General features: G+C 40.3%; 1 protein-coding gene across 3 annotated transcripts in view; it reads right to left on the bottom strand.

The window, feature by feature from the left end:
• Positions 1-18,339, bottom strand: part of RUNX1 (RUNX family transcription factor 1) — a 175,194-nt gene that overhangs the window by 33,403 nt on the left and 123,452 nt on the right. For 2 of the 3 annotated variants that reach the window (XM_028727125.2, XM_077927327.1), the window contains one exon: positions 9,092-9,283. The exons of the other annotated variant lie outside the window; for it this stretch is intronic. In XM_028727125.2, the coding sequence (XP_028582958.1) occupies positions 9,092-9,283 (192 nt within the window). The remainder of the gene's footprint in view (positions 1-9,091; positions 9,284-18,339) is intronic. 3 annotated transcript variants of the gene reach the window in all.

Below are 18,339 nucleotides of genomic sequence, written 5' to 3' on the forward strand. Positions count from 1 at the left end.
TATAGCACTATGCAGCCTAATCTCTTGATTTCTTTAAGCTGCAATTTTAAGAATTCTTAAAAGGAGGAATGTTCCCATTGAGCAGGTAAGCCTGTTAAAGGCAGTGGTGATGAATATCACTTAATTTTTAAACATTTCTGTTGTTAGGGGCTATTATAATCTACAGTGGTTGTTAAGTGGCACTTTATTTAGACAGGTAGGATACTACAGTGGTTAAGAATCACAGAATCATAGAACTGTACAATTGGAAGGTACCCCAAGGGGTCATCTAGTCCACCCCTCAGCTATGCAGGAATCTCAACTAAAGCATCCATGAAAGATGGACATCCAACCTCTGCTTAAAAACCTCGAGACCACCACTGTCAAACAGCTCTTACTGTCAAAAAGTTATTCCTGATGTTCAGTCACAATCTCCTTTTTTGTAACTTGAATCCATTGGTTTGGGCCCTACCCTCCAGAGCAGGAGAAATCAAACTCACCCCATCTTCCATGTGGCAGCCCTTGAGATTTTTGAAGATGGGTACTATATCTCCTATTTTCCAATCTAAACATACTCAACTCCCTCAACCATTCCTCATAAGGCTTGGTTTCCAAACCTTGTTCTTCTAGGTTGCCCTCCTCTGCACACATTCCAGCTTGTCAATATCCTTCTTAAATTGTGATGCCCAGAACTAGACACAGGATTTCAGATGTCTAGAGCAGACTAAAGCAGTACTATTACTTCTCTTGATCTAGACACTATACTTCTGTTGAGGCAGCTTAGAATAGCATTAGCTTTTTTGCTGCTGCATCACACTGTTGACTCATGTTAAGCTTGTGGTCCACTAAGACACCTGGATCCTTTTCACATGTACTGCTAGTAAGCCAGATGTCCATCTTATATTGGTGCAGCTGGTTTTTCTGGTGACTTCTGTTTCAGTGTATCTGAAGAAGTGTGCATGCACACGAAAGCTTATACCCAGAACAAACTTAGTTGGTCTCTAAGGTGCTACCGGACAATTTTTTAATTTTTAAATTTATTTCAAGAAAGAAATGGTTGGTGTTCAAACCATCCAGTATCTGCATCTGTTGAGCCTTTAAGATAGAATGTAGGAGGCGTAAGCCAATATTCAAATGAGACTCTTTGAGATTTCCTCAGTGCTCATTTATCTACAGGACAATGGCTTTGTGATGCAAACTGCTTTGGATGCAGGTTGCCTTCCTAACTGCAGATTACAACTTATTAGTTTCCTGCAGCAATTGGCTTTTCTGTCATCAGCATTCTGCAAATCAACCAATTAGTAGGCAAACAATCCTATGATAATTTGCTAGACTCTCAAAACAGGATATTATCTCTCTGACCTGTGAAAAGATAATCCCTTGTGTTGGAGAATTATCTTCTCACCTTATTGCCAAACAATTAATTTAGTTTTCTGAAGCTGATTAAGTGTAATAGTCTAGGCAGGAAACAGCGTTATTGTACCTTGCCAAAGATCTGTCAGATGAGCACACACGGATATACCAGAATGGCTCAAAGAAGAAAAAGCATGGCAAAACATTTTCTAACTATTACTTCTGTGTCCATATAGCAAAGATGTTCTGCTAAGAATCTGAAGTGAAGAAGCATTCACTGATCTAGTAATGTTTACTACCTTTTAAACACAGACAGAAATAAGTTATTTACTGTCCTAGTAGGAATAAACTGAAAGAGACAACTGTTAATTTATTGTAAAAATTATGTGAAGTGTTTCTGATGAATAGGAAGGAATAGCTTCTTTGTGTATTATATTGATCAAAAGTGGCCTGTAATTAATATTATCAACATTCTGACCCTAACATGGAAGTGACTGGTTTTTACTAGATCAGCATTTCACATAAGTACCCTGATCCAGGAAGAATGTATTCCAGTAAAAAAACAAAAAACAACAACCCAACAACCCATGGGCCTGTTGTTATGCCAAGTCACTAACAGCAACAATCATTTGTTTCAGTGGAATGAGGCAGGAAAGGGGAAGAAGTTTCCCAGGGTCAGCCTCCCACTCCTCTAAAAGGTGCTTCCATCACCTGTAAAGCAGACAGAAGAATACAGTCTCATCTTCAAAATGCAAAAATAAAAAATGGTGTTGTGGTTATTCCAAGGAGAAGAGAAAAAAATGGGAAATCTGTAGTCATCCAGAAGTTGTTTGGCTACAACTCCCATAATCTCTGACCGCTGGCCATGCTGGCTAGAGCTGAAAGGAGCAGGAGGTCTAATAACAGTTGTATAGGTTCCTCTGGAATACTGTAACATAACTATTCATCTAGAACAGGAAGTGAGCATAACAGGTTTTTTAAACTGCGTGTTTTTAAGAAAGATTCCACACTGAAAATACAAATTTCAGTGCCCTAAAAATATTATGATAATTGTGTCTGAATTTTTCACACATTCTGTTTTTGAGCACTTCATTAAAACCCACAAAAATACTAAAAACCTAGCAAAATAGATCAAGCTATGGAAACAATGCTATCTACAATTCCTTGTGGTCAACCACACCAGTGTGTTTCTTCAGCTCATGGGAACTATGATAAAGATGGATGTTTTCGTGAAATGATTATGACAGCATAGGAGACCTTGAAGATATCTCTTTAAACAAAGCTTTTTTCACCTGGGAAGCAATGAAAAAAATATTACTGCACAGTTTAAACATTCCTGCCTTTTCCAAAGAAATGATCAAATAATCTGCCTTCTTGTGTTACAAAAAGCAGTTTTGTTTACTTTTGTCCTTGTAAGCATGTTTTGGTCAATATAATTGGTCACATGCCTTTTAAAAGGCTTACTTTAGGTGTAAAAAATATCCAGAGACATTTCTTTTAACTTAAGTATTGTTGTTGTTTTTAGGGGATGGGGGAAACTCATTTTCTCAATTTTTTTGCAGTACATAAAATCTTTTACATAATGCAGCCAGGATCCAAATAATTGCATAACTAATGCTGCAAGAACAGGGGAATTTTGGACTTCTGTTTCCTGAACAGCAGTATTCATGGTGTATGGCAAACCAATTTGAAACTGACAGGAAATCTCAAGAAGAGTTTAAGATGTGGCATAGAGATTCTAAATGGGTCATGGAGAAATAAAACAATTGACACATACTTCAGGTAAATGATTTGCGTCCTGGCTTCCATTTTACAGGAGCTGTCAGTATTTTGTGGAGAGATTCAACTGCATACTGGAAATTTAGGTTTGTACAATTAAAGTAGATTAAAGCACTCTGTCAACCCTGTGCTTTTTGAAGTTAGGAAACCAATAGGGAAATGCACTGAAAAGTATGGGATGAACAAATGACTAATGGAAAGACATATAAGAACTGTGTAAGCAAATCAGGATGAATACTTATTGTCATATAACCTCTGCACAAGTGCTCAATAAATACTGGATGCTGTCTATCCTCAGCGTAGGTTTTGTGTGAGCAAATCAGGATGGATGCTCAGTAAACAGGCTGTTTGGAAGACTCCCACGTCAGTCAAACAATAGCAAAAAGAAATGCAATGTTCACACGCTCAAGATATTTAAAACTTCATGAAATCAAATAGATAACACATTGAACTCTCCACAGACTGGAAGCCAGTGTGCTGCAATGGTTAGACTTGGGAGACCAGGTTTCAAATCCCTACTCAGTCATGAGGCTCAATGAATGACCTCAGGCCAGTTACGCATTCTCAAGCTACCTTACCTCACAGGATTGTTGTGAAGATAAAATGGGGAGGGCAGGAACTGTGTATGTCACCCTAAACTCCTTGAAGGAAAGGTGGAATAAAAATGTAACAAATAATCATCATCCCAAGCACATTTTGTTCCAATGACCTAAACTACTTTCTAGGAAAGATAGCAGCATAGAAAGCAGAGGGTAGTTAGTAAGGAGGTAGAATGATTGTCATCTTGATTCCTCATACACCCATCTTGCCATTATGCGCTTTATATCTTTTACAAATTCCCATATGCTTGAACCATAAACCAAAAGATTACATTGCAATAACCCATCGTAAACATAGCAAATTTGTTCTAGTGCCCCCTTTTCAGAAATATATTGTTTCTTCCAGTTCAAGAGGGTGGTATAAACAAGAAAAGTTATGATTAATCTTATGAGCTCTTATGCTGTCAAATAAATACTTAAGAAGATGGAGCACATGGCAATGCAACATCATGACCGCTATGACCACTGCTCAAGCATTACCAGCTCTTCCAGGACATTAATAATGGCACAGGAGCCGGGGCTGGCACTCTCATCCTAGAAATAGTTACCCATTGCCAGAAGTAATGCAGCAAAGCACCAAACAAAATTGGAAGAGGAAGCATAGGAGAAAACTAGATGGAGGGCTTGCCTAGAGGAACCTTATAAGAGAAGACCTTTTGAGCACTATCAGTGAAGCCATACGTATATAACAATAAGATTGCAACTGGAAGATGGCAACACATACAAATCCTTTCCTTACTACTACTACTGGATAGCACACTAGCTTTATTGAACTGAGACTGTGCATACTGCATCCAATGTGCTCTGCATCCAGAGCATTCCCACCACTGGTTTAGGAAACAGTGCACACACAACAATAGCCACAATCCATATCAATAGTTTCTTATGAAATGCTGCACTTCGATGCATTCCCGCCCCCCACAACTTCAACTCAAATTGAGAAAAAGAGCAAACCGGGTACAGGTTAACCCTATAACACTTCAGTTGCTAATGTGTCATAGAGTTGGAAGAGATCCCAAGGGCCATCTAGTCCAACCCTCTGCAATGCAGGAATCTCAGCTAAAGCACCCAAGACACATGGCTTTAAAACCTCCAAGGATGAAGAGTCCACAACTCTCCACTTTGTTCTACTGTCGAATAGCTCTTACTATCAGACAGTTCTTCTGCCTGTGTATATACCCTCCTTCCCATGGTGAGGCTATACCTCGTTCCCATTCTATTTGGGGTGGATTTTATGGTACTGCCTTTAAGTTAGGGCTTGCTGACTCTCTCACAAAGAACAGAACGTGTACTTTGTGAGATTGTAGGGATTACCCTTGGGTTGATTGGCTTTATTCAACTTCTGTGCCAGTACCTCCATAAAAGCGTCCATCTATGACAATTATTTTCCTCTATATAAATATCTGCTTGCAGAATTGCATCAGTACTTATACACTGAATAGTTTTCTTTTTGAACTTGAAAGCATAGTTATTCCCCTTCACCCCTGTGAAGGCATAGGTTTTGAACTTCTAAATGGACAGGTGTATTTTCCTTCTTATATATATATATGAAAGAAATCAAGGAGTCTATTAAAGCAATTTATGGGCACTAGCCTGCCTGGACTTGCTTTCATCATAGAAACTGCTTTTTGTTTGAAATAGGAAACCTGATAAAAATAGGAAGTTAATGCCTTTCCCCCTTTCATGGGTGGAGTAAACAGTAGCTCAGTGGTATGAAAATATTTCAGCCCTTTTAAACATACACAAATATCTCTCAGGTGCTTATTTATGACCTGTACTTGTGATATTTAGAAACTAGCCCTAGTAATTCTTTTAACTCCTTTGTATTAAAAATTCTATTAAATAGTACACATAAACAAATTACACATTTATAAAAACAAAGAACAACTCGTACATACACAGTAGAAAACTACCCTAATGTCATATATTTTGGCATCACACTAGTATTATTGTTGGTACAGTCCAATCTAAGCATTTTAGTTCAGTAAGTCTCTGGCATATTTACTACTGTTGTAGTAAGCTCAGGCAGTAATTGCTGTTCTCCAGTACAGGGGATCTTGCCCATATTTTATTTGCTTTAAGTACACTCTAATTTGAGTTCACTGTATTTGTCTTAGGGCTTTTAAGTCTCTTAGTTACAGGCTTTCAAATGTTCTGTCCACAACAAAAATGGGAAAGAAATGTGCCTTATGACAAGCAAATCCTAAATTCCAACACAGACCAACAAAATACAAAACCATGGTAGGTTAAACAGAATCTTGTTTCCTTTAATAATGTCTGAACCAAAGCCTACTGACAAAACATGGTTTGTTTAAGTTCAGCAAACCAGTGTCTGAAACCAAAATTTGAAGCTTGTTTGCAAACCAGAGTTTACATCTGAGTCACTGTGAATCCATCTGAATTCAGTGCTGAGAATATGGGAAACAAAAGCAACTCTAAATCATGGTTTGCCTGCTTCATGTCTACTGTTCGCATAACATGGTTTCATGTTAAATCTGAACCCAGTGAAATGAACACAACATACTGCGAGCATTACTAAGAATTAAAATGACAATATATAAAAAAAATTGATTTTCACCTGTGGAGATACAAACAATTTTGCATCATGTCCAGTAGACTGTGAGTCTGCAGGAATAAATTTTACTTCTTTTATTTTTAAAACATCTTTTTGTTTTAGTTCTGAATACATTACTATGAGTACTACTACAACGGGTACTAATAATGATAATAAATAGACCACACCACTGAACCCTGTTAAAATGCAAGAACACACTTGATTTAAAACAAGTGAATTGTTCTGTTCAAAAACTGTTCAAAGTATTTATTACTAAACTGGAAAATAAACATTAGCTTTCTAAGAAAGGGTCATATGTCATTCATCCTAATTTCAGACATGCTTAATTATGCCTGTAAAATATACTTTTGTAAAATACCTTTGTAAAATATACATTAGAGGGTATTTAATCAAGTCCTTCAAGCACTTAATTCCAGCTACTTTCATGATGATAGATAGTTGCAAAGCAAGATATTTAAAAAGCAAAAACCAAAACAAAACCAAAAACCCAAGACAGGATTGTTTTAATTTGTTTACACTATGTGGTCTGGAATTATAGCTGGAGCCAAGCTTCAGAGATAGCTCCCAGCAAAATATAAGCTAAAAATGCACTTTGCTATCTTTAAAGCATGCCCTGATCCCAATCAAGGTACACAGAAGTAAATTTCATTGCCATCGGCAAGACTTACTAAACATGCTAAGGGCTGAAGAGGTCCTATTAGAAACAGCTTGTGTTTGCTCTGTAACAAATGGCTTAAGTGTTACAGTTTCAGGTACTGTTCCCCAACATGGCATCCCATAGATGTTTTGAACTGCAGCTCCCATCATCCCTGACCATTGGGCTATGCCGTCTGGGACTGGTGAAAGCAGTAGTCCAAAACATCTGGAAAGCACCAGGCTGGGGAAGACTGCTTTAAGGCAATACTTAGGAAGAAGCTCTGCTGGATCCCATGTGATTCACATCTGAGTAAACATATACAGAATTAGACTGTATATGTGTGGTAGCTTTATCTGTCTTTAGTCGCCAGGCAAAGACTTTTCTTTCTGCCCTTTCCTTTTGGCCATTAACTTGAAGGGTGGCATCGCAGCCTCTTTTTCTGGAATGGAATGCGTAAATCCTGCCCTTTATCTAGCTATTGTTATTAAATGTTCTAAATTGGTTTTATTGTAAGTCACTTTGGATCACTCTGTGAAAAGAGCAACTATATATACATATATATATAGTTCTGGCACCTCTCAGGTGGGCGCCATTGCCATTATAAGAGAATATCTTCTGTTTAAAAATATATATGGCTGAAATTTTACTACTCTCGTATATACTGGAATAAACAGTAGATTCAGTTTTTAGAGTAACTTAGGGCTTTCACCTAATGCTGTGCCTGACTGCCTTTTCTAGCATTTTTCTATAGTTCTACAGCACTTGGAGTCTGTATACATAACCAGCCACTCCAACATCATCTTATGAAAGCAGGAGTCTGAACTATGCTAAAAGATATCTTGCAAACATGCAAGAAGGAGTGAGTGTTGCTTAATAACACAAGGTCAGTCTGGAGAATTTTGTGATTAAATAAATTAGTTCCTGGTTTATCACAGGGCAGTCTTAGGGTGTTCTGCTGTTCCTGCAATACAGTTGACGACATACAGATTAGTGCCTCGGTATATCACTTTAATTATTTTTTTAGTGGTCAGAATAGTTAAGGGATGAAATCATTATACTGATACATTTTCGTACATATTCTTTGGTTGGAGAACCAGAAGTGCAAATGTCAAAGGGCAGCTGCATTGTGGGTTGCATACTGCATCAGGAACTGTGGATTCAGAACCAAAATTCTACCCCATCCCTACATGGAGAGGAAAGTGGGATCACCCAGGAAACAAGTTCAGTGTGATATGTGGAAATGGTATCTGAATATCCCTTTGAGCTGGTACTGACGACTGCTGTTAGTGCCTTGAAATTCATGGCAACACCACTCATACCCTTTACTCAAAAGTAGAACAACTAAACTCCTATGATCAAAGGAGACAAATATATATCACATAATGAATCATAGAATCACAGAATTTAGAGTTGGAAGTTCATACTCTGTTAAGTTTATACTGTGTATGAACTTGTAATAAAAGCCTGGTGGCTGCTTGTTTTTCTCAGAGAGAAGAAGCCGCCAGGAAGGAAATTTGCAATGGAGAAGCAGTGGACTGGGAAGTAGCTTCCACTCCTTCTCTGCTCTAATAGCTCCTTTTCCTAGGGAAAAGCAGCATCAAACTTTCATTGCATGAAACATTCTAAGCTGCAAAGCATGTGCCTCACTGCAATGCATATATTGAAGCCAGGATCAGCTGACCCATGCAGCAAGTTCTTCACTCATCCCTTCTTCCCTGGTGGGGAGGGAAATGCCATTTTGTGGTTCTCCTCAAGTGCCAAAATATTTTGAGCCGGCCCTGTTTGTAGAATCATTGTCGAGTTGATTATAATGCTGTTAATTGGCTGGAGGAATCCCACAGTAGTGTGCAATCAGAGAAATGAATGAGCATTTGTTTTGGGAGACGGACTCTGCCTAGTTTCTTCTACACTGTTCTTCACCAAAGCTTTTCCACAGTTGTTTTGAACCTTACGTCAAACTCAACCTTTTCCACATTGTCTGCTTGCAGTTGCTGCCCTCTTTCACCATCAGTGCTAGATGTGCCAGATGAAACCCACTGGGGGGTGGGGGAACTGTCCCAAAGTGCCATCCTATACAACAGATCAAGCCAACCATGATTCCAATGGCCAATGGGTGACCTTCTCCTCAATGCACAGGGTGGAGTGAGGGGAGGAAGTTCAGGTACTTACCCTGAATCTGGCTCTGAGGCTGAGGGTTAAAAGCAGTGGTGTGGTTCAAGGAAGCTCTTGGGTTAGGAGTGGGGGCTGGGTGGTGTGGGCTGACCCTTATGGCTGTGCGACGCAACTGCTCCAATTCGCTCAGACGCTCTGAAAAGGACAAACTCCCAGGCTTTGTCTGCTCGTCTAGTTTCTGACGGTGTCCTATTGCGGGGAAGGGGAAAGAAGATGAGAAAAATATCTGACTGACACATAGCAGAATCTGTTGCTGTGTATGCACCCTATTACTATGGTCAGAAAGTCAACAGGATCTATATTGCAGGGTAGTCTAGCCAACGTCGAGGCCTTCAGATATTGTTGGATTCAAACTCCTATTGGCCCCAGGCAATATGGCCAATGGTCAGGGATGCTGGGAGTTGTAGTCCCACAACATCTAGAGGGCACAACATCAGCTACCCCTGTAATATTTACTACAAACATGAAGGGCTCAACCCAACTAAAACCCCATTGATTTCAATAGGATCTGAATATTTACGTGGATTGGAACTGAGATCTTCAACACACACCACAATGTTGTTTATGTACACACAACTGCAGTTTGCTCATGCTCTACATAATTATTACACTGTCAGGGAATGCAGACTCAGAGAGCATGGGAAGATGCCATATGCCTGGTCAGATAACTCATCCAACTAGTCAATGCAGTCTTACTCATCACGTGCTGTCTGATATTTTTTTAAACCAGAGATGGCAAGGACTGAGACCTTCTCTCTGCAGAGCAATGACTGAAGACTAATGAGTAAAGGCATCCTGTCTTGTCTTCCTGAGCTCAGAAAGATTACACTACAGTTCAGCCCTCTGTTAACTTCCTTCATGGATCCTGAGGAACATCAGAGGGGCCAGGGGCTGCCTCTTGGCAGAAGCTGCTCTATGCCCATGGGACAATGTGCTTGTGGGATATCCAACTTGGAAGTATGTACTTATTGTACGCAGGTGGCGCTGTGGGTTAAACCACAGAGCCTAGGGCTTGCCGATCAGAAGGTCGGCAGTTTGAATCCCCATGATGGGGTGAGCTCCCGTTGTTCGGTCCCTGCTCCTGCCCACCTAGCAGTTCGAAAGCACGAAGTGCAAGTAGATAAATAGGTACCGCTCTGGCGGGAAGGTAAACGGCGTTTCCGTGCGCTGCTCTGGTTTGCCAGAAGCAACTTAGTTATGCTGGCCACATGACCCGGAAGCCGGCTCCCTCAGCCAGTAAAGTGAGATGAGCGCCACAACCCCAGAGTCGTCCGCGACTGGACATAATGGTCAGGGGTCCCTTTACCTTTACTTATTGCAATGTAAAAAACATATTTGTTGAACAACATTTCCACTTTCCTTATTGGTGAGTGATTCATCTCTGTACCAGTGCAGTCAGACAATATCCTAGCAACACTCAGGAAAAGGAGCTGGTGCTGGAATGATGCACACACACCGTCACACTTGGGATGGGGCGAACATATCAGCTGACATCAAGAGACTCACAATAGGCAGGACATTAGCAAATCTTATACCCAAATATGGAATTCTTTCCCCCTTGCTCTATTTCTTTCAACCAATTCCTTTTTATTTTGTCTGAAAAGAGTGAAAACTGCTGCATCTCTGATCCTGCTAACCCTTAAAAAAATTTCTACTCCATTCCTTTCCCTAAACTGCAATGAGTAAGTCTTCCTTTTGAAGGAATTCTTCTTCTTTAGGAGATAGCCCCTGCAGTTTTAGTGATGGAAACTCTTACAGAAAGGAACCTCTCCAAACACTTCCCACAGACTGGTGTGTGTGCTGTGGGCAACAAAATCCACAACAAAAGCCTCTTGCATCTCATTCTTTTGTTCCTTGGGGTATTAAATAAAATCGGAACACATAATTGCCATTTATTTTCACCTGAGGTGGGCCATCAAATGAATATCTAGCCCTGCCTGAAAAAGTCAAACGTGTCTCCTGCTCTACAGAACACTATTCCACACAGCCCTGAAAGCATTTTCATGAGGACACTGGACTTTTTCTTTTTTTAAGGAGAGTTCTAAGAGGAAAACACACACTTAAAAGTAGTGCCTAGTAGCTAAAATTAAATTTTATAACGTGTGCTGATGTTCCAAATCTGAGCAACTCGTCTCTTCTTCCTCCTGCCAGATCCTTTGGCACAGCTCACTGTGTCTCGGATTCCACACTGAGTTATAAATTATCACAGGAATGGAAAGGGGAGGGGAGCATAGGACTTGAGAAGTGATTGTATCTTTTACACCCACTCCACTCCACTTCCCTCCTGCTCTTGTTAAAAAGATAAAAAGAAAAATACTTTTATCTAATCCTTTTTTATAGATCAAATGCAAAAGCCTTTCTTTCATTTGTCAGTAATTCAAATTCAAACTTGGATTCACGACACTCGGCTCAAATGCAAACACTTGGAGTCGTGCAAGCTGTGTACATATGTAAAATGTCATCGACGTGGTGATTATTTTCAGCCTCGTGGCTTGAACGCCTTGAGGTCAGAATCTTGATTCCAGAGTAACGCCTGGCAGATCTAACAATACATATAAGATACAGTTGTCATTAGAAGTTCAGTTCAGAACTATTTATGCATCCAATTTAACACATCTGTGAGATGCCTTCCTTTCATATTTTCATCAGTTGTTATTTTGTGTGGTTTTCAACATGACTTTGAGGAGTGTTATTTTTCTGGCAAGATGTTTAATAATAATAAAAAAAAAACTACTGAAATCTATTAGAATAATACATGTAATTAATTAAATGGTCAGTGGAGGTGATTGTTGTCTTTTTACAGCACCGATTGTTGCCAATTCTCTTCATGTTAGATTAGAACCACTTCATGCTACAGAAAAGCACTTGTGTGTGAATGTTGTGATCAATGAAGAGTCTAGATCCTCTACACAGGATCACTCATGCTGGTTCTTTTGGGTTTTTTGCACATGAACAAGAGATTGGCTGCAGGTTATTAGCCTGCAAATGAAATAAAGAAATAAATCCACATGGTCATCCTCACATGTGACATCTGCACATCATTTTCATCACACATCATATTTCTGCATAGGATGTTGTATACACATGATGCAGTCCAGTAGATCCTAATTTTCCTGCAGTTACCAGTGTTTCCAAGAGTTAAAGCAGTTCCCTTTTTGATAGCAATTAAGGGGTAACATCTAACTTAGTGAGTAAAAAAACCCACACCCATTCATTCATATGGATTTGCAAAATTATAACGAATGAAGTGGCTGTATGTATGTGAATAGTTAACACCTACAAAATGAAAGATATTAGCAACTACATTCCAAGTATTACTTAAGAGCCCAAACTTAGGAGCCCCAGTTTCAAACCGTCGCAAATCCATGAATATGGGGGCCTGGTTTTTGCCCAGTGACACATTTTCAGCCTGACCTACAGCAAAGGATTGTCACAAGCTTAAATTAGGGTTGGGCCAGATGACCTTTGTGGTCCCTTCTAACTCTACAATTCTATGTTTCTACTGAATCTACGTACAGTACAGTGTTTTCCATGTATGAAGCAATGCATCATTTTAATTAATTCATCCTCACAAAAACAGAATGTGAAATTAAAACTGAAACAAGTAAAGTGTCAGTAGGTTAAGTAATATTTCTCATGTCATCCTATATTTTATCAACATGCAATGTAATCCTGTACATGTTTCCTCAGAAATAACCCATACTGTTTAATGGAACTTACTCCCAAGCAAGTGTGTAATGGATCACAGCCTAAACAAAATGTTTCACATTAATGAAAAAAGCCTTAGGGTGGATGGGGCTGGAAATATATTCCTTGGTATTCTTTTTAATCCATATGCACTATAATCTAATTACTGCTGAGGAGATGATGATGGTGATGATCATGATAAGAATTTTTTAGAATTTTAGTACAAAATGTCATATCTTGCTTTTTATGCAAACCTATGCCTCCAAGATTATCAAATCAATATTTTCCACAGCTGCCTTTATTTTGCTGTCCCCAAGTCCATCAGGCAAATGAGCAGCATTTGGGAATTGCAGGCTTCTCCATTGAACAACAGGAGTCTTGACCCATGACAATGAACAGCATGCATAGATGAGGGAGAAATATTGCACCATCATCCTTACTCTCAGCTCCTTTACTCATTCAGCATCACTTCTGGAAAAGCCTCCACACAAACTAACTAGGTGTGCAGAACTTCCAGAGGGGTAGACATGTCAGTCGAGTCCAGCAAAAACAAGAGTCTTATTTATAACACTGAATTGGGAATCCTTAAAAAGGCAGGTTCTCTGATGAGGCACAGGATACCATGTGGAATGCACATGCCAACCCCTAAAACTGATCACTGTTATCAGGGCCGGATTTAGGTCTGATGAGGCCCTACACTACTGAAGGTAATGGGGCCTTTTATATGTCCCACTGTCCTTTGTCAACAACAAATTGTCGCTGCTTTTTGTGTTGAATATATGCTAAATTATGGATCTAATAGATATCTAAAGCCATTTGCACATAACAAAATATGTATTTTATGAAAATAATTGTTGAACTGAAATACAATTAAGAAGTATATTAATACTGGAATACAATTAGGAAGAAGTATATTAATAGTGAAATAATTATTAAGCTCTATCTGTATGTAGGTTTTATTTTATTTGTTTTTTATCTTATGTTTTTGGAAATGTACATCCAGTTGTTTTTTTCCTTTAAATTTTTTGGGGGACCCAAGAGAGTGGGGCCTTAAGTTATAGCTTGTTTAGCTTATACATAAATCCGGCACTGATTGTTATGTTTGAAGGGTCCTGGAGGTGTACACCTACGTTGTGGATACACACGTTTCTGTATACAGAAACGTGTAACTTTCTTGTTTAGAAATAGTGGCTTACTTCATAAGTTCTTGTTTGGAGATTAGCCTGCCCACTGAAGTACCATATTGGCTTGAATATAAGCCACACTTTCCCCACAAATTCCGACCGTGAAAAGTTAAAGTGCGGCTCAAATTTGTGACCTTACAAAAATTGGCTTTTACGGGACTTCTCGTGAGGCAAGATGGTGGGCAGTGCATAGCTCCTAGGACCACCAGCACAACACAATTTTAAGGGAGCGGCTTATATTAGGGTATTGTATTTTTTTCCTCTGCCCCCCCCCCCCCAGTTTTAAAGATGAGGCTTATTTGCTGGTGCGGCTTATATTCGGGCCAATACGGTAAAAGTAATGTAAAACAGGCACATAGGAATTCTTTTTAAAAGAACTTTTAAAGCGAAGACTAATGCCAGCCAGAATGTGAAGGGTTTAGGAAAAACCTTCCCTTATTTACATGTTCTATCTTCCAGCACTCACCAAAAACAAGTTTGTTTGAGGACATGCAAAAGCAAAGTAAGTGTGGAAGAAGCAGTCTGTTAAGAAAACACTTAAATGAGGAGAGCCAGGTGTCTCAAGGGAAGGGTGCTGCTTTCCTTGCTCCTAATACATTAAACTTGTGCTTCAGAGTTTGCAAAGGGGACCATTACTGCCATGGGGGAAAAAATTAATCTGGCAAAAAGCATTGAGAATTTCTCCCCTCAGCTCTGATTGACTGGTGATTCTGGTAGCATCACTTGAGGGGTTATTTTTGTAATAAATGTATTCCTTTTACCAGAGCATTAGAAAAAGCGTGCCTCATAGGAGCCAACCCCTAGGGGCTGAAGTCTCTTTGCTCCCCTCCCCAATAAAATATTCAAGAGGCATTGCCATTCAAACAGTGCACAGCATCATGTGATCGATTATGCAGGGCGGGGCTTACCTAACTAGGTATATTTGGCATTTCTGGATCTCTCGTTCCACCTCTATCTACTGAGATAAATGGAGACTGTTTAAGTCTCCTGGGCAGAAACTGTATTCATTTTGTCATATTGTGCCTAGTGTTGCATTGACATTAGAGATACTTGAAGATTTTGCTTGAACCCCATTTTTAAGCAAGCTGACCTGATTTACACTTCTCAGACTAATATGTGGAACAGAACACAGGAATCTTGCAGTTCTTGCACTTCTCTGAATTTTGAGACGGATTTTAGATTTCAGCTTTAAAAATGTACCGAAATGCATACAAAATGTTTATTTTAAATTTAAAAGTGTTAAAAGATAATGTTAAGATACTACATACAAAAATAATGTATATCTTGGTACATTTTTTTTGGGGGGGGGAACCCTGTAGATTAATGCAGAAACAAGATGAAATTGATTTACGAACATGTGAAATTAAAAATCTGATTTGTCCATCCCTAGTGGACACAAAGTAAATGTTAAACAGCAATAGTAGCAATAGAATATTGACAACATTCATGAGCAAGAATTCCACGCAAGAATTTAACTTAGCTTTAAGAAAGTTTTAAAATTTTCACAGCCCTTCTCAATCTATGCGTACAGTTAGCAGCATTCTGTATGCAGAATGGCTTCTGTGTATACTGCTTGATTTTCTTCACAAACTGCTGGCAAACAGCTGCCCCACCTATGGAAGTCTGTCTTTACACCCAAAACAGAATCTCTGGATCATGGCCACTGAAGTCAGTCACTATAGTAAATTTGTAACGGGGTGTTCCCAGAAATATAATGAACCCATTTCATTTCCAAACTGTCTTTTGAGAGTTAAAAACAGGCACTAGTAACTAAAGCGACTCACTCTACCAATGAAAAGGCCCTCTATGCCATTGCTCATGCCCTGAGTCATCAAAACTTTGCTTAACAAATGGGGTGGTGGAAGGAAAAGTGGATTTTCCCTTGCTTGAATGTTTACTCTTACAACGTGAACCAAAATAACCCACTTGTGATAAAATGAGCAACTCCCCCTGCCTCTGAAATAAACATCTCTGCATGTCGAAACTGGAATGGCTTAGTATTTCCCCCCCTTTAACTTCCTTAACAGTCTCTCCATTGTGCTAACAGTTTGTTACATACAAGTATTCTTGCAGTTCCCTGCACCCTCTCATGTCGTCCATGGTGCTGCATAGTCTTACGCATGCTATGCTGTTTGTTTCCTCCTCTGCAGCTTGCAAAGAGATATAGTAAGCTACTATATAGTGCTTTGCATGCAGAGTGTCTGAGAAGTTTCCAAACTGCACACAGGCAGATTATTCTTCCCCTTGTTTTCTTTGGCTTGATGCGAACAGCACAGAATGAGTCAAACAGTATTAACTTTCAACAGTGAAGTGGTGTGGTCAACCAAAACTGTCAGCGGCTCGATCGAAAAGATACAGCCAGCAGGTAACAAAAACCAGCCCAGAATGCCACATACATGTATGTGTAGTAGTAGCAGTAGTAGGTTCAAAAGCCATAACTTTTATATTTAGCTGGCATTACTAATTTTCATTTTGTCAATACATAAACATCTTACAATTTCTGACCCATCTGTCTTAGAGGCCTATGAGATTAGTCTTTTGGAAGATCCATGTCATACATCTGAAGAACACGCAATGCACATTCAAAGCACGTGACTCCCCCCCCCCCCAAAAAAAAATTGAATTATGGAAACCGTGTCATGAACTGGCAGGATTACTGGAAGGAGGAAGAGGATCCAATCGAGGGGTGATTTGGGACTGGGCGACACCGGGGCAAACTGGGGATGGAGAACGAAGTACTCACACGGTGATGGAGGATAGTGAGGGGATGGCAGTCAGTGTACAGGAACCAGAGCAGCAGAAGCCATCACCAGAGCCAGAAGGGCCCCTGTCTCCATAAACATGGCAGGCTCTGAGTCATAGGGAGCAGCGGAAGGGGTGCTCTAGGAGGCAAGGACGCACAGCTCCCTAACTGGCCAAGTGGGGCTAGTTAGCTCTGGGAGGCGGTGTGTGATTCCTCAGTTGGAGTAGACTCAGAACAGGTGAGGGCCGCATACCTCGTCAAGCCCAGATGCTGTAATCAGCATGCATCGTATAAAAGGGAAGCAGAGCTGAGGGGCTGTGTCTGCTCAACTGCTCAGGTTGATGGACCTTGGCTTGAATGCTCCTGGACAACCATGGGACTGTGCTTTGGCGTTGACTTTGGACTGGGTTTCCTGATTACTGTTGATGCTGATGTGGATTGACCCTGGACCCTGTTTCCTGACTGTTGAGTTTTGGACTTGACATACTGACTTGCCACCAGGCAGGTCAGGGGCTCAGGACACCCCACCTCACAGCGCTACAATCCCTGACATCCTTAACAAATTACAGTTCCTAGTATTCTTCGGGGGAAGTCATGCACTTTAAATGTGTGGTGCAGATCTACCCCTTCCAAGCTTATTTCAGAGTGCTGCTGCAGCTGCTCTATAAAGCCCCCAGTGGCCTGACTACCTGCATTCCCATGTTCCACCATGAAGGCAAAAGAAAGAGAAATGCAAATTGAGAGGCAAAAACTAACAATAAGGTGGCGAAAATAGGTCCCCTCTGGTAGCAATCCAAGTTGTGTAATCTTACACCTTCTCTTCCCCACCCCCACCTGCTACAACCCTTACCCATTTGCTACCACAAAGTTTCTTTGTCTGCAGTTCCTGTATTTGAGCCAGGCTGTTTACTCACTGGCTGCCAGTGAGGGAAGCACTGAGGACAGAGAAACACTCTTTCCATTCTGTGGTGCTACAGCTACCTACTCAAAATGGGAGGAGCCATTTAAGGAAAGGGCTTATGAATCTTCTTAATGCCGAGCACACACTGGAGGGGACATTATTCAAGGAGTTCAGATCTCAGTGCACAGAGGCTTGCTGCTTTTTATTTTACTGAGTCCTGCCCTTTTGATAGGAAGGGTGTGTGTGTGTGTGTGTGTGTGTGTGTGTGTGTGTGTGTGTGTGTGTGTCAGTATCAGTGGTTGAGAGAGGATCCCCTCTTCTCCTTGCCCAATGAACAGTGCTGTCAGTTCAGATCACTGTTGGTGGGGTTTTCACATAGTGGCACTTTGTACTAATACACACACACACACACACACACACACACACACACAGCTTGCAGAACTGATAATCAATTCAATGCACATACCACCACAACCTGCAGATGGCGGGTACATAGTTCTTTTCCCACACCTCTCTTGGGCACCCTCAGTAGGCCACATCTCTGAGTAGAAATTTGGTCATGGCTTGATTTCCATAAGGACAAAATTAATGGATCATAGGTTTATAATTGTAGTGTTTAAAACAGGCTTCCTCAAACTCAGCTCTCCAGATGTTTCGAGACTACAATTCCCATCATCCCTGACCAGCTAGGGATCATTGGAGTTGTAGGCCAAAAACATCTGGAGGGCCG

Source organism: Podarcis muralis, chromosome 4 (genome assembly GCF_964188315.1).
Source record: "Podarcis muralis chromosome 4, rPodMur119.hap1.1, whole genome shotgun sequence".
Classification (NCBI taxonomy): domain Eukaryota; kingdom Metazoa; phylum Chordata; class Lepidosauria; order Squamata; family Lacertidae; genus Podarcis; species Podarcis muralis.